The following is a 26,236-nucleotide window of genomic DNA, read 5'->3' on the forward strand; positions in this document are numbered from 1 at the left end:
GCTCCCCCTAGTGGTGGCTGCCGACAGAATCCTATCATGTATCTCTGTATACAGGGAGCTCCCCCTAGTGGTGGCTGCAGACAGAATCCTATCATGTATCTCTGTATACAGGGAGCGCACCCTAGTGGTGACTGCAGACAGAATCTTATCATGTATCTCTGTATACAGGGAGCTCCCCCTAGTGGTGGCTGCAGAAAGAATCCTATCATGTATCTCTGTATACAGGGAGCTCCCCCTAGTGGTGACTGCAGACAGAATCTTATCATGTATCTCTGTATACAGGGAGCTCCCCCTAGTGGTGGCTGCAGACAGAATCCTATCATGTATCTCTGTATACAGGGAGCTCCCCCTAGTGGTGGCTGCAGACAGAATCCTATCATGTATCTCTGTATACAGGGAGCTCCCCCTAGTGGTGACTGCAGACAGAATCTTATCATGTATCTCTGTATACAGGGAGCTCCCCCTAGTGGTGGCTGCAGACAGGATCTTATCATGTATCTCTGTATACAGGGAGCTCCCCCTAGTGGTGACTGCAGACAGGATCTTATCATGTATCTCTGTATACAGGGAGCTCCCCCTAGTGGTGGCTGCAGACAGAATCTTATCATGTATCTCTGTATACAGGGAGCTCCCCCTAGTGGTGGCTGCAGACAGGATCTTATCATGTATCTCTGTATACAGGGAGCTCCCCCTAGTGATGGCTGCAGACATGATCTTATCATGTATCTCTGTATACAGGGAGCTCCCCCTAGTGGTGGCTGCAGACAGGATCTTATCATGTATCTCGGTATACAGGGAGCTCCGCCTAGTGGTGGCTGCAGACAGGATCTTATCTTGTATCTCTGTATACAGGGAGCTCCCTCTAGTGGTGGCTGCAGACAGGATCTTATCATGTATCTCTGTATACAGGGAGCTCCCCCTAGTAGTGGCAGCAGACAGGATCTTATCTTGTATCTCTGTATACAGGGAGCTCCCCCTAGTGGTTGCTGCAGACAGGATCTTATCATGTATCTCTGTATACAGGGAGATCCCCCTAGTGGAGGCTGCAGACAGGATCTTATCATGTATCTCTGTATACAGGGAGCTCCCTCTAGTGGTGACTGCAGACAGGATCTTATCATGTATCTCTGTATACAGGAAGCTCCCTCTAGTGGTGACTACAGACAGGATCTTATCATGTATCTCTGTATACAGGGTGCTCCCCCTAGTGGAGGCTGCAGACAGGATCTTATCATGTATCTCTGTATACAGGGTGCTCCCCCTAGTGGAGGCTGCAGACAGGATCTTATCATGTACCTCTGTATACAGGGAGCTCCCCCTAGTGGAGGCTGCAGACAGGATCTTATCATGCATCTCTGTATACATGGTGCTCCCCCTAGTGGTGGCGGCATACAGGATCATATCATTTATCTCTGTATACAGGGAGCTCCCCCTAGTGGTGGCTGCAGACAGGATCTTATCATGTATCTCTGTATATAGGAAGCTCCCCTAGTGGTGACTGCAGACAGGATCTTATCATGTATGCCTGTATACAGGGAGCTCCCCCTAGTGGAGGCTGCAGACAGGATCTTATCATGTATCTCTGTATACAGGGAGCTCCCCCTAGTGGAGGCTGCAGACAGGATCTTATCATGTATCTCTGTATACAGGGAGCTCCCCCTAGTGGTGGCTGCAGACAGGATCTTATCGTGTATCTCTGTATACAGGGAGCTCCCCCTAGTGATGGCTGCAGACAGGATCTTATCATGTATCTCTGTATACAGGGAGCTCCCCCTAGTGGTGGCTGCAGACAGGATCTTATCATGTATCTCTGTATACAGGGTGCTCCCCCTAGTGGTGGCTGCAGACAGGATCTTATCATGTATCTCTGTATACAGGGTGTTCCCCCTAGTGGTGGCTGCAGACAGGATCTTATCATGTATCTCTGTATACAGGGAGCTCCCCCTAGTGGTGGCTGCAGACAGGATCTTATCATGTATCTCTGTATACAGGGAGCTCCCCCTAGTGGTGACTGCAGACAGAATCTTATCATGCATCTCTGTATACAGGGAGCTCCCCCTAGTGGTGGCTGCAGACAGGATCTTATCATGTATCTCAGTATACAGGGAGCTCCCCCTAGGGGTGGTTGCAGACAGGATCTTATCATGTATCTCTGTATACAGGGAGCTCCCCCTAGTGGTGGCTGCAGACAGGATCTTATCATGTATCTCTGTATACAGGGAGCTCCCCCTAGTGGTGGCTGCAGACAGAATTTTATCATGTATCTCTGTATACAGGGAGCTCCCCCTAGTGATGACTGCAGACAGAATCTGATCATGCATCTCTGTATACAGGGAGCTCCCCCTAGTGGTGGCTGCAGACAGGATCTTATCATGTATCTCAGTATACAGGGAGCTCCCCCTAGTGGTGGTTGCAGACAGGATCTTATCATGCATCTCTGTATACAGGGAGCTCCCCCTAGTGGTGGCTGCAGACAGGATCTTATCATGTATCTCGGTATACAGGGAGCTCCGCCTAGTGGTGGCTGCAGACAGGATCTTATCTTGTATCTCTGTATACAGGGAGCTCCCTCTAGTGGTGGCTTCAGACAGGATCTTATCATGTATCTCTGTATACAGGGAGCTCCCCCTAGCAGTGGCAGCAGACAGGATCTTATCATGTGTCTCTGTATACAGGGAGATCCCCCTAGTGGAGGCTGCAGACAGGATCTTATCATGTATCTCTGTATACAGGGAGCTCCCTCTAGTGGTGACTGCAGACAGGATCTTATCATGTATCTCTGCATACAGGAAGCTCCCTCTAGTGGTGACTACAGACAGGATCTTATCTTGTATCTCTGTATACAGGGAGCTCCCTCTAGTGGTGACTACAGACAGGATCTTATCATGTATCTCTGTATACAGGGAGCTCCCCGTAGTGGTGGCTGCAGACAGGATCTTATCATGTATCTCTGTATACAGGGTGCTCCCCCTAGTGGAGGCTGCAGACAGGATCTTATCATGTACCTCTGTATACAGGGAGCTCCCCCTAGTGGAGGCAGCAGACAGGATCTTATCATGTATCTCTGTATACATGGTGCTCCCCCTAGTGGTGGCGGCATACAGGATCTTATCATTTATCTCTGTATACAGGGAGCTCCCCCTAGTGGTGGCTGCAGACAGGATCTTATCATGTATCTCTGTATATAGGAAGCTCCCCTAGTGGTGACTGCAGACAGGATCTTATCATGTATGCCTGTATACAGGGAGTTCCCCCTAGTGGTGGCTGCAGACAGGATCTTATCGTGTATCTCTGTATAAAGGGTGCTCCCCCTAGTGGAGGCTGCAGACAGGATCTTATCATGTATCTCTGTATACAGGGAGCTCCCACTAGTGGTGGCTTCAGACAGGATCTTATCATGTATCTCGGTATACAGGGAGCTCCGCCTAGTGGTGGCTGCAGACAGGATCTTATCATGTATCTCTGTATACAGGGAGCTCCCTCTAGTGGTGGCTGCAGACAGGATCTTATCGTGTATCTCTGTATACAGGGAGCTCCCCCTAGTGGTGGCTGCAGACAGGATCTTATCATGTATCTCTGTATACAGGGAGCTCACCCTAGTGGTGGTTGCAGACAGGATCTTATCATGTATCTCTGTATACAGGGAGCTCCCCCTAGTGGTGGTTGCAGACAGGAACTTATCATGAATATCTGTATACAGGGAGCTCCCCCTAGTGGTGGCTGCAGACAGGATCTTATCATGTATCTCGGTATACAGGGAGCTCCGCCTAGTGGTGACTGCAGACAGAATCTTATCATGTATCTCTGTATACAGGGAGCTCCCTCTAGTGGTGACTGCAGACAGAATCTTATCCTGTATCTCTGTATACAGGGAGCTCCCCCTAGTGGTGGCTGCAGACAGAATCATATCATGTATCTCTGTATACAGGGAGCTCACCCTAGTGGTGGTTGCAGACAGGATCTTATCATGTATCTCTGTATACAGGGAGCTCCCCCTAGTGGTGGTTGCAGACAGGAACTTATCATGAATCTCTGTATACAGGGAGCTCCCTCTAGTGGTGACTGCAGACAGGATCTTATCATGTATCTCTGTATACAGGGAGCTCCCCCTAGTGGTGACTGCAGACAGGATCTTATCATGTATCTCTGTATACAGGGAGCTCCCCCTAGTGGTGGTTGCAGACAGGAATTTATCATGTATCTCTGTATACAGGGAGCTCCCCCTAGTGGTGGTTGCAGACAGGATCTTATCATGTATCTCAGTATACAGGGAGCTCCCTCAAGTGGTGGCTGCAGACAGAATCTTATCATGTATCTCTGTATACAGGGAGCTCCCCCTAGTGGTGGCTGCAGACAGAATCTTATCATGTATCTCTGTATACAGGGAGCGCCCCCTATTGGTGACTGCAGACAGGATCTTATCATGTATCTCTGTATACAGGGAGCTCCCCCTAGTGGTGGCTGCAGACAGGATCTTATCATGTATCTCTGTATACAGGGAGCTCCCCCTATTGGTGTCTGCAGACAGGATCTTATAATGTATCTCTGTATACAGGGAGCTCCCCCTAGTGGAGGCTGCAGACAGAATCTTAACGTATCTCTGTATACAGGGAGCTCCCCCTAGTGGTGACTGCAGACAGAATCTTATCATGTATCTCTGTATACAGGGAGCTCCCCCTAGTGGTGGCTGCAGACAGGATCTTATCATGTATCTCTGTATACAGGGAGCTCCCCCTATTGGTGTCTGCAGACAGGATCTTATAATGTATCTCTGTATACAGGGAGCTCCCCCTAGTGGAGGCTGCAGACAGAATCTTAACGTATCTCTGTATACAGGGAGCTCCCCCTAGTGGTGACTGCAGACAGAATCTTATCATGTACCTCTGTATACAGGGAGCTCCCCCTAGTGGTGGCTGCAGACAGAATCTTATCATGTATCTCTGTATACAGGGAGCTCCCCCTAGTGGTGGCTGCAGACAGAATCTTATCATGTATCTCTGTATACAGGGAGCTCCCCCTAGTGGTGGCTGCAGACAGGATCTTATCATGTATCTCTGTATACAGGGAGCTCCCCCTATTGGTGTCTGCAGACAGGATCTTATAATGTATCTCTGTATACAGGGAGCTCCCCCTAGTGGAGGCTGCAGACAGAATCTTAACGTATCTCTGTATACAGGGAGCTCCCCCTAGTGGTGACTGCAGACAGAATCTTATCATGTATCTCTGTATACAGGGAGCTCCCTCTAGTGGTGACTGCAGACAGGATCTTATCATGTATCTCTGTATACAGGGAGCTCCCCCTAGTGGTGACTGCAGACAGGATCTTATCATGTATCTCTGTATACAGGGAGCTCCCCCTAGTGGTGGTTGCAGACAGGAACTTATCATGTATCTCTGTATACAGGGAGCTCCCCCTAGTGGTGGTTGCAGACAGGATCTTATCATGTATCTCAGTATACAGGGAGCTCCCTCAAGTGGTGGCTGCAGACAGAATCTTATCATGTATCTCTGTATACAGGGAGCTCCCCCTAGTGGTGGCTGCAGACAGAATCTTATCATGTATCTCTGTATACAGGGAGCTCCCCCTAGTGGTGACTGCAGACAGAATCTTATCATGTATCTCTGTATACAGGGAACTCCCTCTAGTGGTGGCTGCAGACAGAATCTTATCATGCATCTCTGTATACAGGGAGCTCCCCCTAGTGGAGGCTGCAGACAGGATCTTATCATGTATCTCTGTATACAGGGAGATCCCCCTAGTGGTGACTGCAGACAGAATCTTATCATGTATCTCTATATACAGGGAGCTCCCCCTAGTGGTGGCTGCAGACATAATCTCATCATGTATCTGTGTATACAGGGAGCTCCCCCTAGTGGTGGCTGCAGACAGAATCTTATCATGTATCTCTGTATACAGGGAGCTCCCCCTAGTGGTGGCTGCAGACAGGATCTTATCATGTATCTCTGTACACAGGGAGCTCCCCCTAGTGGTGACTGCAGGCAGGATCTTATCATGTATCTCTGTATACAGGGAGCTCCCCCTAGTGGTGGCTGCAGACAGGATCTTATCATGTATCTCTGTATACTGGGAGCTCCACCTAGTGGTGTCTGCAGACAGGATCTTATCATGTATCTCTGTATATAGGAAGCTCCCCCTAGTGGTGACTGCAGACAGGATCTTATCATGTATCTCTGTATACACCATATATGCCGGTTGCATGGATTTATATAGTGTGACCAAGTTGTCAAGCACTTTCCAAGTGATGCTAAAATCTCTTGTCAACCCGAATGCAGAAATGCAAGTGAAGAACGCTTCAAATTCGCAAGTCCCTGGCAGGAAAAAAGCATGTACAATCCGCATGTACAATCCGCATGTACAATCCGCATGTACAATCCGCACGTACAATCCGCATGTACAATCCGCACGTACAATCTGCACGTACAATCCGCACGCACAATCCGCACGTACAATCCGCATGTACAATCCGCATGTACAATCCGCACGCACCATCCGTACGTACAATCCGCACGTACAATCCGCACGTACAATCCGCACGCACAATCCGCACGCACAATCCGCACGTACAATCCGCACGTACAATCCGCACGCACAATCCGCACGTACAATCCGCACGTACAATCCGCACGTACAATCCGCATGTATAATTCGTATGTACAATCCGCACGCACAATCCGCACGCACAATCCGCACGTACAATCCGCACGTACAATCCGCATGTATAATTCGTATGTACAATCCGCACGTACAATCCGCACGTACAATCCGCACGTACAATCCGCACGCACAATCCGCACGCACAATCCGCACGTACAATCCGCACGCACAATCCGCACGTACAATCCGCACGCACAATCCGCACGTACAATCCGCACGCACAATCCGCACGTACAATCCGCACGCAGAATCCGCACGCACAATCCGCACGCACAATCCGCACGTACAATCCGCACGTACAATCCGCACGTACAATCCGCACGCACAATCCGCACGTACAATCCGCACGCACAATCCACACGCACAATCCGCACGCACAATCCGCACGTACAATCCGCACGTACAATCCGCATGTACAATCCGCACGCACAATCAGCACGTACAATCCGCACGCACAATCCGCACGCACAATCCGCACGCACAATCCGCACGTACAATCCGCACGCACAATCCGCACGTACAATCCGCACGCACAATCCGCACGTACAATCCGCACGCACAATCCGCACGTACAATCCGCACGCAGAATCCGCACGCAGAATCCGCACGCACAATCCGCACGTACAATCCGCACGTACAATCCGCACGTACAATCCGCACGCACAATCCGCACGTACAATCCGCACGCACAATCCACACGCACAATCCGTACGCACAATCCGCACGTACAATCCGCACGTACAATCCGCATGTACAATCCGCACGTACAATCCGCACGCACAATCCACACGCACAATCCGCACGCACAATCCGCACGTACAATCCGCACGTACAATCCGCATGTACAATCCGCACGTACAATCCGCACGCATTTCTGCATCGTGGGCTTTTAACTGTGAGAGAGGCGAAGCGTCCGTAATAAAGAGAATGAAGCGGGATTCGGGGCTGGACACTTACCCAATGTGGAGACCACGATGTAGGTGGGAATGCTGGGACTGCGATGGCTGACCGCACAGAGGCTGCAGTTGTATGATGTCCCCGGTCGGAGGCTGGATATTGTTACCACATGTGAGAAGACGATCACTGGATCCTGAGAACATGATGACACGAAAGATTGTTCTACAGGTGGGAAAGTGTACTCTAGGCTACACGCAGGGTACGGTGGACTCTAGGCTACACGCAGGGTACGGTGGACTCTAGGCTACACGCAGGGTATGGTGGACTCTAGGCTACACGCAGGGTACGGTGGACTCTAGGCTACACGCAGGGCACGGTGGACTCTAGGCTACACGCAGGGTACGGTGGACTCTAGGCTACACGCAGGGTACGGTGGACTCTAGGCTACACGCAGGGCACGGTGGACTCTAGGCTACACGCAGGGCACGGTGGACTCTAGGCTACACGCAGGGTACGGTGGACTCTAGGCTACACGCAGGGCACGGTGGACTCTAGGCTACACGCAGGGTACGGTGGACTCTAGGCTACACGCAGGGTACGGTGGACTCTAGGCTACACGCAGGGCACGGTGGACTCTAGGCTACACGCAGGGTACGGTGGACTCTAGGCTACACGCAGGGCACGGTGGACTCTAGGCTACACGCAGGGCACGGTGTACTCTAGGCTACACGCAGGGTACGGTGGACTCTAGGCTACACGCAGGGTACGGTGGACTCTAGGCTACACGCAGGGCACGGTGGACTCTAGGCTACACGCAGGGCACGGTGGACTCTAGGCTACACTCAGGGCACGGTGGACTCTAGGCTACACGCAGGGAGCGGTGGACTCTAGGCTACACGCAGGGAGCGGTGGACTCTAGGCTACACGCAGGGCACGGTGGACTCTAGGCTACACGCAGGGCACGGTGGACTCTAGGCTACACGCAGGGTACGGTGGACTCTAGGCTACACGCAGGGCACGGTGGACTCTAGGCTACACGCAGGGTACGGTGGACTCTAGGCTACACGCAGGGTACGGTGGACTCTAGGCTACACGCAGGGTACGGTGGACTCTAGGCTACACGCAGGGTACGGTGGACTCTAGGCTACACGCAGGGTACGGTGGACTCTAGGCTACACGCAGGGTACGGTGGACTCTAGGCTACACGCAGGGTACGGTGGACTCTAGGCTACACGCAGGGTACGGTGGACTCTAGGCTACACGCAGGGTACGGTGGACTCTAGGCTACACGCAGGGTACGGTGGACTCTAGGCTACACGCAGGGTACGGTGGACTCTAGGCTACACGCAGGGTACGGTGGACTCTAGGCTACACGCAGGGCACGGTGGACTCTAGGCTACACGCAGGGCACGGTGGACTCTAGGCTACACGCAGGGCACGGTGGACTCTAGGCTACACGCAGGGCACGGTGGACTCTAGGCTACACGCAGGGTACGGTGGACTCTAGGCTACACGCAGGGCACGGTGGACTCTAGGCTACACGCAGGGCACGGTGGACTCTAGGCTACACGCAGGGCACGGTGGACTCTAGGCTACACGCAGGGCACGGTGGACTCTAGGCTACACGCAGGGCACGGTGGACTCTAGGCTACACGCAGGGCACGGTGGACTCTAGGCTACACGCAGGGTACGGTGGACTCTAGGCTACACGCAGGGTACGGTGGACTCTAGGCTACACGCAGGGTACGGTGGACTCTAGGCTACACGCAGGGTACGGTGGACTCTAGGCTACACGCAGGGTACGGTGGACTCTAGGCTACACGCAGGGTACGGTGGACTCTAGGCTACACGCAGGGCACGGTGGACTCTAGGCTACACGCAGGGTACGGTGGACTCTAGGCTACACGCAGGGTACGGTGGACTCTAGGCTACACGCAGGGTACGGTGGACTCTAGGCTACACGCAGGGTACGGTGGACTCTAGGCTACACGCAGGGCACGGTGGACTCTAGGCTACACGCAGGGTACGGTGGACTCTAGGCTACACGCAGGGTACGGTGGACTCTAGGCTACACGCAGGGTACGGTGGACTCTAGGCTACACGCAGGGTACGGTGGACTCTAGGCTACACGCAGGGTACGGTGTACTCTAGGCTACACGCAGGGCACGGTGGACTCTAGGCTACACGCAGGGCACGGTGGACTCTAGGCTACACGCAGGGTACGGTGGACTCTAGGCTACACGCAGGGCACGGTGGACTCTAGGCTACACGCAGGGTACGGTGGACTCTAGGCTACACGCAGGGTACGGTGGACTCTAGGCTACACGCAGGGTACGGTGGACTCTAGGCTACACGCAGGGCACGGTGGACTCTAGGCTACACGCAGGGTACGGTGGACTCTAGGCTACACGTAGGGTACGGTGGACTCTAGGCTACACGCAGGGTACGGTGGACTCTAAGCTACACGCAGGGTACGGTGGACTCTAGGCTACACGCAGGGCACGGTGGACTCTAGGCTACACGCAGGGCACGGTGGACTCTAGGCTACACGCAGGGCACGGTGGACTCTAGGCTACACGCAGGGCACGGTGGACTATAGGCTACACGCAGGGTACGGTGGACTCTAGGCTACACGCAGGGTACGGTGGACTGTAGGCTACACGCAGGGTACGGTGGACTCTAGGCTACACGCAGGGCACGGTGGACTATAGGCTACACGCAGGGCACGGTGGACTCTAGGCTACACGCAGGGCACGGTGGACTCTAGGCTACACGCAGGGTACGGTGGACTCTAGGCTACACGCAGGGTACGGTGGACTCTAGGCTACACGCAGGGTACGGTGGACTCTAGGCTACACGCAGGGTACGGTGGACTCTAGGCTACACGCAGGGTACGGTGGACTCTAGGCTACACGCAGGGTACGGTGGACTCTTGGCTACACGCAGGGTACGGTGGACTCTAGGCTACACGCAGGGTACGGTGGACTCTAGGCTACACGCAGGGTACGGTGGACTCTAGGCTACACGCAGGGTACGGTGGACTCTAGGCTACACGCAGGGTACGGTGGACTCTAGGCTACACGCAGGGTACGGTGGACTCTAGGCTACACGCAGGGTACGGTGGACTCTAGGCTACACGCAGGGCACGGTGGACTCTAGGCTACACGCAGGGCACGGTGGACTCTAGGCTACACGCAGGGCACGGTGGACTCTAGGCTACACGCAGGGTACGGTGGACTCTAGGCTACACGCAGGGCACGGTGGACTCTAGGCTACACGCAGGGCACGGTGGACTCTAGGCTACACGCAGGGCACGGTGGACTCTAGGCTACACGCAGGGCACTGTGGACTCTAGGCTACACGCAGGGCACGGTGGACTCTAGGCTACACGCAGGGCACGGTGGACTCTAGGCTACACGCAGGGCACGGTGGACTCTAGGCTACACGCAGGGTACGGTGGACTCTAGGCTACACGCAGGGTACGGTGGACTCTAGGCTACACGCAGGGTACGGTGGACTCTAGGCTACACGCAGGGTACGGTGGACTCTAGGCTACACGCAGGGCACAGTGGACTCCAGGCTACACGCAGGGCACGGTGGACTCTAGGCTACACGCAGGGTACGGTGGACTCTAGGCTACACGCAGGGCACAGTGGACTATAGGCTACACGCAGGGTACGGTGTACTCTAGGCTACACGCAGGGTACGGTGGACTCTAGGCTACACGCAGGGTACGGTGGACTCTAGGCTACACGCAGGGCACGGTGGACTCTAGGCTACACGCAGGGTACGGTGTACTCTAGGCTACAAGCAGGGTACGGTGGACTCTAGGCTACACGCAGGGTACGGTGTACTCTAGGCTACACGCAGGGTACGGTGGACTCTAGGCTACACGCAGGGTACGGTGTACTCTAGGCTACAAGCAGGGTACGGTGTACTCTAGGCTACACGCAGGGAGCGGTGGACTCTAGGCTACACGCAGGGTACGATGTACTCTAGGCTACACGCAGAGCACAGTGGACTCTAGGCTACACGCAGAGCACAGTGGACTCTAGGCTACACGCAGGGTACGGTGTACTCTAGGCTACACGCAGGGTAAGGTGGACTCTAGGCTACACGCAGGGTACGGTGGACTCTAGGCTACACGCAGGGAGCGGTGGACTCTAGGCTACACGCAGGGTATGGTGGACTCTAGGCTACACGCAGGGTACGGTGGACTCTAGGCTACACGCAGGGTACGGTGGACTCTAGGCTACACGCAGGGTACGGTGGACTCTAGGCTACACGCAGGGAGCGGTGTACTCTAGGCTACACGCAGAGCACGGTGGACTCTAGGCTACATGCAGGGCACGGTGTACTCTAGGCTACACGCAGGGTACGGTGTACTCTAGGCTACAAGCAGGGTACGGTGTACTCTAGGCTACACGCAGGGAGCGGTGGACTCTAGGCTACACGCAGAGCACAGTGGACTCTAGGCTACACGCAGGGCACGGTGTACTCTAGGCTACACGCAGGGTACGGTGTACTCTAGGCTACAAGCAGGGTACGGTGTACTTTAGGCTACAAGCAGGGTACGGTGTACTCTAGGCTACACGCAGGGAGCGGTGGACTCTAGGCTACACGCAGGGCACGGTGTACTCTAGGCTAAACGCTGAGCACAGTGGACTCTAGGCTACACGCAGAGCACAGTGGACTCTAGGCTACACGCAGGGTACGGTGTACTCTAGGCTACACGCAGGGTACGGTGTACTCTAGGCTACACGCAGGGTACGGTGGACTCTAGGCTACACGCAGGGTACGGTGTACTCTAGGCTACACGCAGGGAGCGGTGGACTCTAGGCTACACGCAGGGTATGGTGGACTCTAGGCTACACGCAGGGTACGGTGGACTCTAGGCTACACGCAGGGTACGGTGGACTCTAGGCTACACGCAGGGTACGGTGCACTCTAGGCTACACGCAGGGAGCGGTGTACTCTAGGCTACACGCAGAGCACGGTGGACTCTAGGCTACATGCAGGGCACGGTGTACTCTAGGCTACACGCAGGGTACGGTGTACTCTAGGCTACAAGCAGGGTACGGTGTACTCTAGGCTACACGCAGGGAGCGGTGGACTCTAGGCTACACGCAGAGCACAGTGGACTCTAGGCTACACGCAGGGCACGGTGTACTCTAGGCTACACGCAGGGTACGGTGTACTCTAGGCTACAAGCAGGGTACGGTGTACTTTAGGCTACAAGCAGGGTACGGTGTACTCTAGGCTACACGCAGGGAGCGGTGGACTCTAGGCTACACGCAGGGTACGGTGTACTCTAGGCTAAACGCTGAGCACAGTGGACTCTAGGCTACACGCAGAGCACAGTGGACTCTAGGCTACACGCAGGGTACGGTGTACTCTAGGCTACACGCAGGGTACGGTGTACTCTAGGCTACACGCAGGGTACGGTGGACTCTAGGCTACACGCAGGGTACGGTGTACTCTAGGCTACACGCAGGGAGCGGTGGACTCTAGGCTACACGCATGATACGGTGGACTCTAGGCTACACGCAGGGTACGGTGGACTCTAGGCTACACGCAGGGTACGGTGCACTCTAGGCTACACGCAGGGAGCGGTGTACTCTAGGCTACACGCAGAGCACGGTGGACTCTAGGCTACACGCAGGGTACGTGTACTCTAGGCTACACGCAGGGTACGGTGTACTCTAGGCTACACGCAGGGCACGAGGTACTCTAGGCTACACGCAGGGCACGGTGGACTCTAGGCTACACGCAGGGCACGGTGTACTCTAGGCTACACGCAGGGTACGGTGTACTCTAGGCTACACGCAGGGTACGGTGTACTCTAGGCTACACGCAGGGCACGGTGGACTCTAGGCTACACGCAGGGTACGGTGTACTCTAGGCTACACGCAGGGCATGGTGGACTCTAGGCTACACGCAGGGCACGGTGGACTCTAGGCTACACGCAGGGCACGGTGGACTCTAGGCTACACGCAGGGTACGGTGTACTCTAGGCTACACGCAGGGCACGGTGTACTCTAGGCTACACGCAGGGCACGGTGTACTCTAGGCTACACGCAGGGCACGGTGTACTCTAGGCTACACGCAGGGTATGGTGTACTCTAGGCTACACGCAGGGCGCGGTGTACTCTAGGCTACACGCAGGGTACGGTGTACTCTAGGCTACACGCAGGGTACGGTGGACTCTAGGCTACACGCAGGGTACGGTGGACTCTAGGCTACACGCAGGGTACGGTGGACTCTAAGCTACACGCAGGGTACGGTGGACTCTAGGCTACACGCAGGGCATGGTGGACTCTAGGCTACACGCAGGGCACGGTGGACTCTAGGCTACACGCAGGGCACGGTGGACTCTAGGCTACACGCAGGGTACGGTGTACTCTAGGCTACACGCAGGGCACGGTGTACTCTAGGCTACACGCAGGGCACGGTGTACTCTAGGCTACACGCAGGGCACGGTGTACTCTAGGCTACACGCAGAGCACGGTGGACTCTAGGCTACACGCAGGGTACGTGTACTCTAGGCTACACGCAGGGAGCGGTGTACTCTAGGCTACACGCAGGGAGCGATGTACTCTAGGCTACACGCAGGGAGCAGTGTACTCTAGGCTACACGCAGGGAGCAGTGTACTCTAGGCTACACGCAGGGCATGGTGGACTCTAGGCTACACGCAGGGTACGGTGTACTCTAGGCTACACGCAGGGTACGGTGTACTCTAGGCTACACGCAGGGTACGGTGGACTCTAGGCTACACGCAGGGTACGGTGTACTCTAGGCTACACGCAGGGAGCGGTGGACTCTAGGCTACACGCATGATACGGTGGACTCTAGGCTACACGCAGGGTACGGTGGACTCTAGGCTACACGCAGGGTACGGTGCACTCTAGGCTACACGCAGGGAGCGGTGTACTCTAGGCTACACGCAGAGCACGGTGGACTCTAGGCTACACGCAGGGTACGTGTACTCTAGGCTACACGCAGGGTACGGTGTACTCTAGGCTACACGCAGGGCACGAGGTACTCTAGGCTACACGCAGGGCACGGTGGACTCTAGGCTACACGCAGGGCACGGTGTACTCTAGGCTACACGCAGGGTACGGTGTACTCTAGGCTACACGCAGGGTACGGTGTACTCTAGGCTACACGCAGGGCACGGTGGACTCTAGGCTACACGCAGGGTACGGTGTACTCTAGGCTACACGCAGGGCATGGTGGACTCTAGGCTACACGCAGGGCACGGTGGACTCTAGGCTACACGCAGGGCACGGTGGACTCTAGGCTACACGCAGGGTACGGTGTACTCTAGGCTACACGCAGGGCACGGTGTACTCTAGGCTACACGCAGGGCACGGTGTACTCTAGGCTACACGCAGGGCACGGTGTACTCTAGGCTACACGCAGGGTATGGTGTACTCTAGGCTACACGCAGGGCGCGGTGTACTCTAGGCTACACGCAGGGTACGGTGTACTCTAGGCTACACGCAGGGAGCGGTGTACTCTAGGCTACACGCAGGGAGCGATGTACTCTAGGCTACACGCAGGGAGCAGTGTACTCTAGGCTACACGCAGGGAGCAGTGTACTCTAGGCTACACGCAGGGCATGGTGTACTCTAGGCTACACGCAGGGAGCGGTGTACTCTAGGCTACACGCAGGGCACGGTGTACTCTAGGCTACACGCAGGGCGCGGTGTACTCTAGGCTACACGCAGGGAGCGGTGTACTCTAGGCTACACGCAGGGCACGGTGTACTCTAGGCTACACGCAGGGAGCGGTGTACTCTAGGCTACACGCAGGGAGCGGTGTACTCTAGGCTACACGCAGGGAGCGGTGTACTCTAGGCTACACGCAGGGAGCAGTGTACTCTAGGCTACACGCAGGGCACGGTGTACTCTAGGCTACACGCAGGGAAAGGTGTACTCTAGGCTACACGCAGAGTACGGTGTACTCTAGGCTACACGCAGGGCACAGTGGACTCTAGGCTACACGCAGGGCACAGTGGACTCTAGGCTACACGCAGGGTACGGTGGACTCTAGGCTACACGCAGGGCGCGGTGTACTCTAGGCTACACGCAGGGTACGGTGGACTCTAGGCTACACGCAGGGCGCGGTGTACTCTAGGCTACACGCAGGGTACGGTGGACTCTAGGCTACACGCAGGGCACAGTGGACTCTAGGCTACACGCAGGGCACAGTGGACTCTAGGCTACACGCAGGGTACGGTGGACTCTAGGCTACACCCAGGGTACGGTGTACTCTAGGCTACACGCAGGGTACGGTGGACTCTAGGCTACACGCAGGGCACAGTGGACTCTAGGCTACACGCAGGGCACAGTGGACTCTAGGCTACACGCAGGGTACGGTGTACTCTAGGCTACACGCAGGGTACGGTGTACTCTAGGCTACACGCAGGGTACGGTGTACTCTAGGCTACACGCAGGGTACGGTGTACTCTAGGCCAGAGGTCCCCAACCGCCGGTCCGCGGACCAGGACCGGGCCGTTGGGGTTTTTCAGCCGGTCCGCGGGGAGAGGGGGCCCCTCCAGCCTCCAGCAGGGCCGCCATCAGGGCATGACTGCCCTGACTCCAGTATGGGGCCCGGCCGGTAGGAGCCCCCTCGGAGCCCCCCTCTTGTGCGTCTCTCTCCTCATGGGGCCCCCGGCCGCATGCTAAGCGCCGGGTCCGGGACATCTTAGCGCTGCGCTGCTGCGGCAGCACCTTCATGATTCCCCTGACTTCCGGTCATGTGACGGCGCCGTCACATGGCCGGAAGTCAGGAGAACCTGGTGTCAGCGATTTGGACGAGCGCCAGGATTCTGCAGGGATCGCATGGGGGTAAGTATAACAAGTTTTATTTTTTTTTTAAATACAATTAACTAGGAGTGGGGGGAATGGGAGATGCACATGGGGGGAGGGGAGAGATGAGAGATGCACATGGGGGAGGGGAGAGATGAGAGATCCACATGGGGGGGAGGGGAGAGATGAGAGATGCACATGGGGGAGGGGAGAGATGAGAGATCCACATGGGGGGGAGGGGAGAGATGAGAGATGCACATGGGGGAGGGGAGAGATGAGAGATCCACATGGGGGGAGGGGAGAGATGAGAGATGCACATGGGGGGAGGGGAGAGATGAGAGATGCACATGGGGGGAGGGGAGAGATGAGAGATGCACATGGGGGGAGGGGAGAGATGAGAGATGCACATGGGGGAGGGGAGAGATGAGAGATCCACATGGGGGGGAGGGGAGAGATGAGAGATGCACATGGGGGAGGGGAGAGATGAGAGATGCACATGGGGGGGAGGGGAGAGATGAGAGATGCACATGGGGGGAGGGGAGAGATGAGAGATGCACATGGGGGGAGGGGAGAGATGAGAGATGCACATGGGAGGGAGGGGAGAGATGAGAGATGCACGGGGGGGGATGAGAGATGCACGGGGGGGAGGGGAGAGATGAGAGATCCACATGGGGGGGAGGGGAGAGATGAGAGATGCACATGGGGGAGGGGAGAGATGAGAGATCCACATGGGGGGGAGGGGAGAGATGAGAGATGCACATGGGGGAGGGGAGAGATGAGAGATCCACATGGGGGGAGGGGAGAGATGAGAGATGCACATGGGGGAGGGGAGGGATGAGAGATGCACATGGGGGGGGAGGGGAGAGATGAGAGATGCACATGGGGGGAGGGGAGAGATGAGAGATGCACATGGAGGGGAGGGGAGAGATGAGAGATGCACATGGGGGGAGGGGAGAGATGAGAGATGCACATGGGGGAGGGGAGAGATGAGAGATGCACATGGGGGGGAGGGGAGAGATGAGAGATGCACATGGGGGGGAGGGGAGAGATGAGATATGCACATGGGGGGAGGGGAGAGATGAGAGATGCACATGGGGGAGGGGAGAGATGAGAGATCCACATGGGGGGTAGGGGAGAGATGAGAGATGCACATGGGGGAGGGGAGAGATGAGAGATCCACATGGGGGGGAGGGGAGAGATGAGAGATGCACATGGGGGAGGGGAGAGATGAGAGATCCACATGGGGGGAGGGGAGAGATGAGAGATGCACATGGGGGGAGGGGAGAGATGAGAGATGCACATGGGGGGAGGGGAGAGATGAGAGATGCACATGGGGGGAGGGGAGAGATGAGAGATGCACATGGGGGAGGGGAGAGATGAGAGATCCACATGGGGGGGAGGGGAGAGATGAGAGATGCACATGGGGGAGGGGAGAGATGAGAGATGCACATGGGGGGGAGGGGAGAGATGAGAGATGCACATGGGGGGAGGGGAGAGATGAGAGATGCACATGGGAGGGAGGGGAGAGATGAGAGATGCACATGGGGGGGATGAGAGATGCACATGGGGGGGATGAGAGATGCACATGGGGGGGGAGATGAGAGATGCACATGGGGGAGGGGAGAGATGAGAGATCCACATGGGGGGAGGGGAGAGATGAGAGATGCACATGGGGGGAGGGGAGAGATGAGAGATGCACATGGGGGGAGGGGAGAGATGAGAGATGCACATGGGGGGAGGGGAGAGATGAGAGATGCACATGGGGGAGGGGAGAGATGAGAGATCCACATGGGGGGGAGGGGAGAGATGAGAGATGCACATGGGGGAGGGGAGAGATGAGAGATGCACATGGGCGGGAGGGGAGAGATGAGAGATGCACATGGGGGGAGGGGAGAGATGAGAGATGCACATGGGAGGGAGGGGAGAGATGAGAGATGCACGGAGGGGGATGAGAGATGCACGGAGGGGGATGAGAGATGCACGGAGGGGGATGAGAGATGCACGGGGGTGAGCTGCACATGGGGGGGTGAGAGATGCACATGGGGGGGTTATGTTTACATAACTTTGTTGCCTTATGAAGGGCGGGGGGGGCCCCCAAAAATTTCTTGCACAGGGGCCCACTACAGTCTGTGTCCGCCCCTGGGATGAAGTAAATGCAGCTGAACAGCAGCTGTCAGGACAGCTGCCCTGTCCTGCTGCAGGACGTGATGGGGCCTCAGTGATGCGGCTCCTGGCACAGCACATTATGTGGGGCTCCTGGCATAGCTCCTGGCGGGGACCTGGTCTACACTATATGATAAGTATGCACTAAACTCCAAATCCCTCCATTACCCCGCCCCCATATGACCAAAGCCCCGCCCACCCCACCCCCTCCTTGCTGGGCCATGGAAAAATGATCTTGCTTCAAGCCGCTCCCTGGTGCAAAAAAGGTTGGGGACCACTGCTCTAGGCTACACGCAGGGTACGGTGGACTCTAGGCTACACGCAGGGTACGGTGGACTCTAGGCTACACGCAGGGTACGGTGGACTCTAGGCTACACGCAGGGTACGGTGGACTCTAGGCTACACGCAGGGTACGGTGGACTCTAGGCTACACGCAGGGTACGGTGGACTCTAGGCTACACGCAGGGTACGGTGGACTCTAGGCTACACGCAGGGTACGGTGGACTCTAGGCTACACGCAGGGTACGGTGGACTCTAGGCTACACGCAGGGTACGGTGGACTCTAGGCTACACGCAGGGTACGGTGGACTCTAGGCTACACGCAGGGTACGGTGGACTCTAGGCTACACGCAGGGTACGGTGGACTCTAGGCTACACGCAGGGTACGGTGGACTCTAGGCTACACGCAGGGTACGGTGGACTCTAGGCTACACGCAGGGTACGGTGGACTCTAGGCTACACGCAGGGTACGGTGGACTCTAGGCTACACGCAGGGCACGGTGGACTCTAGGCTACACGCAGGGCACGGTGGACTCTAGGCTACACGCAGAGCACGGTGGACTCTAGGCTACACGCAGGGTACGGTGGACTCTAGGCTACACGCAGGGTACGGTGGACTCTAGGCTACACGCAGGGTACGGTGGACTCTAGGCTACACGCAGGGTACGGTGGACTCTAGGCTACACGCAGGGTACGGTGGACTCTAGGCTACACGCAGGGCACAGTGGACTCTAGGCTACACGCAGGGTACGGTGGACTCTAGGCTACACGCAGGGTACGGTGGACTCTAGGCTACACGCAGGGTACGGTGGACTCTAGGCTACACGCAGGGTACGGTGGACTCTAGGCTACACGCAGGGCACGGTGTACTCTAGGCTACACGCAGGGCACGGTGTACTCTAGGCTACACGCAGGGTACGGTGTACTCTAGGCTACACGCAGGGTACGGTGTACTCTAGGCTACACGCAGGGTACGGTGGACTCTAGGCTACACGCAGGGTACGGTGGACTCTAGGCTACACGCAGGGTACGGTGGACTCTAGGCTACACGCAGGGTACGGTGGACTCTAGGCTACACGCAGGGCACGGTGGACTCTAGGCTACACGCAGGGTACGGTGGACTCTAGGCTACACGCAGGGTACGGTGGACTCTAGGCTACACGCAGGGTACGGTGGACTCTAGGCTACACGCAGGGTACGGTGTACTCTAGGCTACACGCAGGGTACGGTGTACTCTAGGCTACACGCAGGGCACGGTGGACTCTAGGCTACACGCAGGGCACGGTGTACTCTAGGCTACACGCAGGGTACGGTGTACTCTAGGCTACACGCAGGGTACGGTGGACTCTAGGCTACACGCAGGGTACGGTGGACTCTAGGCTACACGCAGGGTACGGTGGACTCTAGGCTACACGCAGGGTACGGTGGACTCTAGGCTACACGCAGGGTACGGTGTACTCTAGGCTACACGCAGGGTACGGTGTACTCTAGGCTACACGCAGGGCACGGTGGACTCTAGGCTACACGCAGGGCACGGTGTACTCTAGGCTACACGCAGTGTACGGTGTACTCTAGGCTACACGCAGGGTACGGTGTACTCTAGGCTACACGCAGGGTACGGTGTACTCTAGGCTACACGCAGGGCACGGTGGACTCTAGGCTACACGCAGGGTACGGTGGACTCTAGGCTACACGCAGGGCACGGTGGACTCTAGGCTACACGCAGGGTACGGTGTACTCTAGGCTACACGCAGGGTACGGTGTACTCTAGGCTACACGCAGGGTACGGTGTACTCTAGGCTACACGCAGGGTACGGTGGACTCTAGGCTACACGCAGGGTACGGTGGACTTTAGGCTACACGCAGGGTACGGTGGACTCTAGGCTACACGCAGGGTACGGTGGACTCTAGGCTACACGCAGGGTACGGTGGACTCTAGGCTACACGCAGGGTACGGTGGACTCTAGGCTACACGCAGGGTACGGTGGACTCTAGGCTACACGCAGGGCACGGTGTACTCTAGGCTACACGCAGGGTACTGTGGACTCTAGGCTACACGCAGGGCACGGTGGACTCTAGGCTACACGCAGGGCACAGTGTACTCTAGGCTACACGCAGGGTACGGTGTACTCTAGGCTACACGCAGGGTACGGTGTACTCTAGGCTACACGCAGGGTACGGTGTACTCTAGGCTACACGCAGGGCACGGTGGACTCTAGGCTACACGCAGGGCACAGTGGACTCTAAGCTACACGCAGGGTACGGTGTACTCTAGGCTACACGCAGGGTACGGTGTACTCTAGGCTACACGCAGGGTACGGTGTACTCTAGGCTACACGCAGGGCACGGTGGACTCTAGGCTACACGCAGGGCACGGTGGACTCTAGGCTACACGCAGGGTACGGTGTACTCTAGGCTACACGCAGGGTACGGTGTACTCTAGGCTACAAGCAGGGTACGGTGTACTCTAGGCTACACGCAGGGCACGGTGGACTCTAGGCTACACGCAGGGCACGGTGGACTCTAGGCTACACGCAGGGCACGGTGGACTCTAGGCTACACGCAGGGCACAGTGTACTCTAGGCTACACGCAGGGTACGGCGTACTCTAGGCTACACGCAGGGTACGGCGTACTCTAGGCTACACGCAGGGTACGGCGTACTCTAGGCTACACGCAGGGTACGTCGTACTCTAGGCTACACGCAGGGTACGGTGTACTCTAGGCTACACGCAGGGCACAGTGGACTCTAGGCTACATGCAGGGCACGGTGTACTCTAGGCTACATGCAGGGTACTGTGTACTCTAGGCTACACGCAGGGCACAGTGGACTCTAGGCTACACGCAGGGCACGGTGTACTCTAGGCTACACGCAGGGTACGGTGTACTCTAGGCTACACGCAGGGTACGGTGTACTCTAGGCTACACGCAGGGTACGGTGTACTCTAGGCTACACGCAGGGTACGGTGTACTCTAGGCTACAAGCAGGGCACGGTGTAGTCTAGGCTACACGCAGGGTACGGTGTACTCTAGGCTACACGCAGGGCACAGTGGACTCTAGGCTACACGCAGGGCACGATGTACTCTAGGCTAAAAGCAGGGTACAGTGTACTCTAGGCTACACGCAGGGTACGGTGGACTCTAGGCTACACGCAGGGTACGGTGTACTCTAGGCTACACGCAGGGTACGGTGTACTCTAGGCTACACGCAGGGTACGGTGTACTCTAGGCTACACGCAGGGTACGGTGTACTCTAGGCTACATGCAGGGTACGGTGTACTCTAGGCTACACGCAGGGCACAGTGTACTCTAGGCTACACGCAGGGTACGGTGTACTCTAGGCTACACGCAGGGCACGGTGGACTCTAGGCTACACGCAGGGCACGGTGGACTCTAGGCTACACGCAGGGCAAAGTGTACTCTAGGCTACACGCAGGGTACGGTGTACTCTAGGCTACACGCAGGGCACGGTGGACTCTAGGCTACACGCAGGGCACGGTGTACGCTAGGCTACACGCAGGGTACGGTGGACTCTAAGCTACACGCAGGGCACGGTGTACTCTAAGCTACACGCAGGGCACAGTGTACTCTAGGCTACACGCAGGGTACGGTGTACTCTAGGCTACACGCAGGGTACGGTGGACTCTAGGCTACACGCAGGGTACGGTGTACTCTAGGCTACACGCAGGGCACGGTGTACTCTAGGCTACACGCAGGGTACGGTGTACTCTAGGCTACACGCAGGGTACGGTGTACTCTAGGCTACACGCAGGGTACGGTGTACTCTAGGCTACACGCAGGGCACAGTGTACTCTAGGCTACACGCAGGGTACGGTGTACTCTAGGCTACATGCAGGGTACGGTGGACTCTAGTGTACACGCAGGGTACGGTGTACTCTAGGCTACAAGCAGGGCACGGTGTAGTCTAGGCTACACGCAGGGTACGGTGTACTCTAGGCTACACGCAGGGCACAGTGGACTCTAGGCTACACGCAGGGCACGATGTACTCTAGGCTAAAAGCAGGGTACAGTGTACTCTAGGCTACACGCAGGGTACGGTGGACTCTAGGCTACACGCAGGGTACGGTGTACTCTAGGCTACACGCAGGGTACGGTGTACTCTAGGCTACACGCAGGGTACGGTGTACTCTAGGCTACATGCAGGGTACGGTGTACTCTAGGCTACATGCAGGGTACGGTGTACTCTAGGCTACACGCAGGGCACAGTGTACTCTAGGCTACACGCAGGGTACGGTGTACTCTAGGCTACACGCAGGGCACGGTGGACTCTAGGCTACACGCAGGGCACGGTGGACTCTAGGCTACACGCAGGGCAAAGTGTACTCTAGGCTACACGCAGGGTACGGTGTACTCTAGGCTACACGCAGGGCACGGTGGACTCTAGGCTACACGCAGGGCACGGTGTACGCTAGGCTACACGCAGGGTACGGTGGACTCTAAGCTACACGCAGGGCACGGTGTACTCTAAGCTACACGCAGGGCACAGTGTACTCTAGGCTACACGCAGGGTACGGTGTACTCTAGGCTACACGCAGGGTACGGTGGACTCTAGGCTACACGCAGGGTACGGTGTACTCTAGGCTACACGCAGGGCACGGTGTACTCTAGGCTACACGCAGGGTACGGTGTACTCTAGGCTACACGCAGGGTACGGTGTACTCTAGGCTACACGCAGGGTACGGTGTACTCTAGGCTACACGCAGGGCACAGTGTACTCTAGGCTACACACAGGGTACGGTATATTCTAGGTTACATATACATTATTTCAGGATGTGTAGTGAAGATGAGCTCAGCGTGAAGACACGGGGTCTCCCGTGGGGGTAACGCTACTCAGACAACACAGGGTGCGGGTAACACAGCGTGGCAATACTTTACTGAACCACAAAGCGGACAATAAACACATAGAACAGTCCCAGCAAATACCCAAGATGGTGGAACATTACACAGTCTCACCCTTCCTTCTCCGGCGGCCTAGGATAGAACAGCTGCGACTTTGGAGACTTCCAGGGCCAATTACTTCAACCAGTGGCCCCCACAATTGGCCCCCACAGAGAGAAGGTAGCGGCAATCTTAGGAAGCTGACAGTCCATTGAGATACAAGGTAAGGAGTCCCACCCTGGCCTTTCCGAGAGTTTCCATGGGGCCAGATGACCTGCTGGTCCCAATCTGGCTTCTCCGAATGTCTCCATGGGTGCCAGGCGACCGGTGGGTCCCACCTGGCAACCCCAAACAACATATCCATGGTGCCAGGTGACTTCATTGTCCCAACCTGGTCTCCCCAAATGTATCCATGGGCTCTCTGATAGTCAATGGAGCAGATCTGTATCTTTCCAGTCAGGGCCATATATCCTTAGGCTGGAATCATGTAGAATCCAAATCTGTGTCTCTTTGGATAAAACCATGCTACCAAGCTGATGATCTGAAGAGAGTCTGAACTTTTATTCTCCTTGTAAAATCTCTTTCAATTCTCTGTTTCAAATGTGCCTGCTACAGAGGCGAATGTTCCTTAAAAATAGTTACAATTGTCCTTTGATGTCCACATCCACAGGTCAAGGATTAAGGAGGATATTATTCCACAGGGCTCAGGTCTCATTGTTTGTGCATTTAGTCAATTTACATAGTTGGTATCGCGGGGGGCTCTTTAAATCAACATCTAGCTGGCCTTAGTACAATATGCAATTAGCATAGTAACAAACATCATTGTTTCACCCGGAGTCACTGTCCTTGACCAGCCAAAGAAACACACATACATTCACAAGTCAACACAAACACAATAGTGTATTTCTCATGGCTTAACAAATCTAGATGACTGATTAAGATAAGAAGCTGTTTCGTCACAGCTGAGCTCAGTGTAAGCTATGGATGACATATACATTACTTATAGAAAAAAAGGTGATACATGGATTGGCCCTGACATTGCTGCTCACCTTCTCATATTCACTGTGCCCCGGATCCAGGCGCCAGCAAGAGACCTCGTAAAAATCGGAGAAGCCGTCCTCTACCCAAAGGAGGGTGAACGATGTCTGTGTCTTATTGACGGCAAAAAGAGACTTTGGGGGAGCTGGATCTGAAAAAAAAACAATAATACAGACATAAAATACCGTCCAGATATTCCATATAAAAAGTATATGATCCACCACTGCCTAAAGTTGCCTTCAAAATCTACATACACCTCTCTCTATATACTATGTATATGATCCATCACTCCCCTGTACACCACCTGTCTGATCTATACGGGCCTTTATGTATAACGTATATATATATATATATATATATACATACATATATACATACATACACACGCACGCACTGTAAGGTTGCAGCTGGACAGATTGTGGACAGGGGGTATGTGTCCCCGAGGTGATGTAGGACCCGGAGAAGCAGGCTCCAGCACACATAGTGCTGAGAACTGTTTAATGGGACAGATTATGGGTCCTGGTTTTACGAGCAGCTGAAAGAGCTGGGTGGGATCGGCGGCTCACTTCCCCCCAGTCCAGGTCTTGGGATGTCTGATTTAAGGCAGCTGGTGCTGGGTCGCTGGTTCTGTGTGAGGAAGGTGAGGAGGCCGTGTGTGTGCTGCCCATATTTATACAGGTGAGCCCATGCGTTATATGGACTGGTTATTTTCCATTTTTTCTGTTACACCTGGATGAGGCTGTTTTATTTTGTTAACCTTGATGGTTTATGAGCTTTTAATAAACTGCCTGTTTGTTTTGAGACAACAAACTGAATCCTGTGTGTGAACCAGCGTCTACCACAGAGCAAAACCATACACAGGGGTGTACCGTACATAGAGACAGCCCATGCAGCTGCTATGGGGCCCTGAGACAGGGGGGCCCCATGTGAAACAACATCAGACTCCTCCATCCCACATCACAATCCCTGACTCCCCTGCTCTCTCTGACTCCCCTGCTCTCCCTGCCTCCCCTGCTCTCCCTGCCTCCCCTGCTCTCCCTGCCTCCCCTGCTCTCTCTGCCTCCCCTGCTCTCTCTGCCTCCACTGCTCTCCCTGACTCGCCTGCTCTCCCTGACTCCCCTCCTCTCTCTGCCTCCCCTGCTCTCCAACTCCTCTGCTCTCCTTGCCTCCCCTGACTCCACTGCTCTCCCTGCCTCCACTGCTCTCCCTGACTCCACTGCTCTCCCTGTCTCCATTGCTCCCTGTCTCCATTGCTCTCCCTGACTCCGCTGCTCTCCCTGACTCCCCTGTTCTTCCTGTCTCTGCTGCTCTCCTTGCCTCCCCTGCTCTCCCTGACTCCACTGCTCTCCCTGACTCCACTGCTCTCCCTGACTCCACTGCTCTGCCTCCACTGCTCTCCCTGACTCCCCTGCTCTCCCTGACTTTTTGATGATATTCTAATTTTGTGAGAAGCACCTGTATATATATGTGTG

General features: G+C 55.8%; 1 protein-coding gene across 2 annotated transcripts in view; it reads right to left on the reverse strand.

The window, feature by feature from the left end:
• PTPRO (protein tyrosine phosphatase receptor type O) overlaps positions 1 to 26,236 on the reverse strand; it is a 621,455-nt gene that overhangs the window by 264,959 nt on the left and 330,260 nt on the right. For both annotated transcript variants that reach the window (XM_073650602.1, XM_073650601.1), the window contains exons 13-14: positions 24,776 to 24,915; positions 7,634 to 7,766 (exon numbers count right to left, since the gene is read on the reverse strand). In XM_073650602.1, coding sequence (XP_073506703.1) covers positions 7,634 to 7,766; positions 24,776 to 24,915 — 273 coding nt within the window. The remainder of the gene's footprint in view (positions 1 to 7,633; positions 7,767 to 24,775; positions 24,916 to 26,236) is intronic.

The sequence above is a fragment of the Phyllobates terribilis genome, unplaced genomic scaffold (genome assembly GCF_046119375.1).
Source record: "Phyllobates terribilis strain yellow unplaced genomic scaffold, ASM4611937v1 Scaffold_10__3_contigs__length_209671492, whole genome shotgun sequence".
Taxonomy (NCBI): domain Eukaryota; kingdom Metazoa; phylum Chordata; class Amphibia; order Anura; family Dendrobatidae; genus Phyllobates; species Phyllobates terribilis.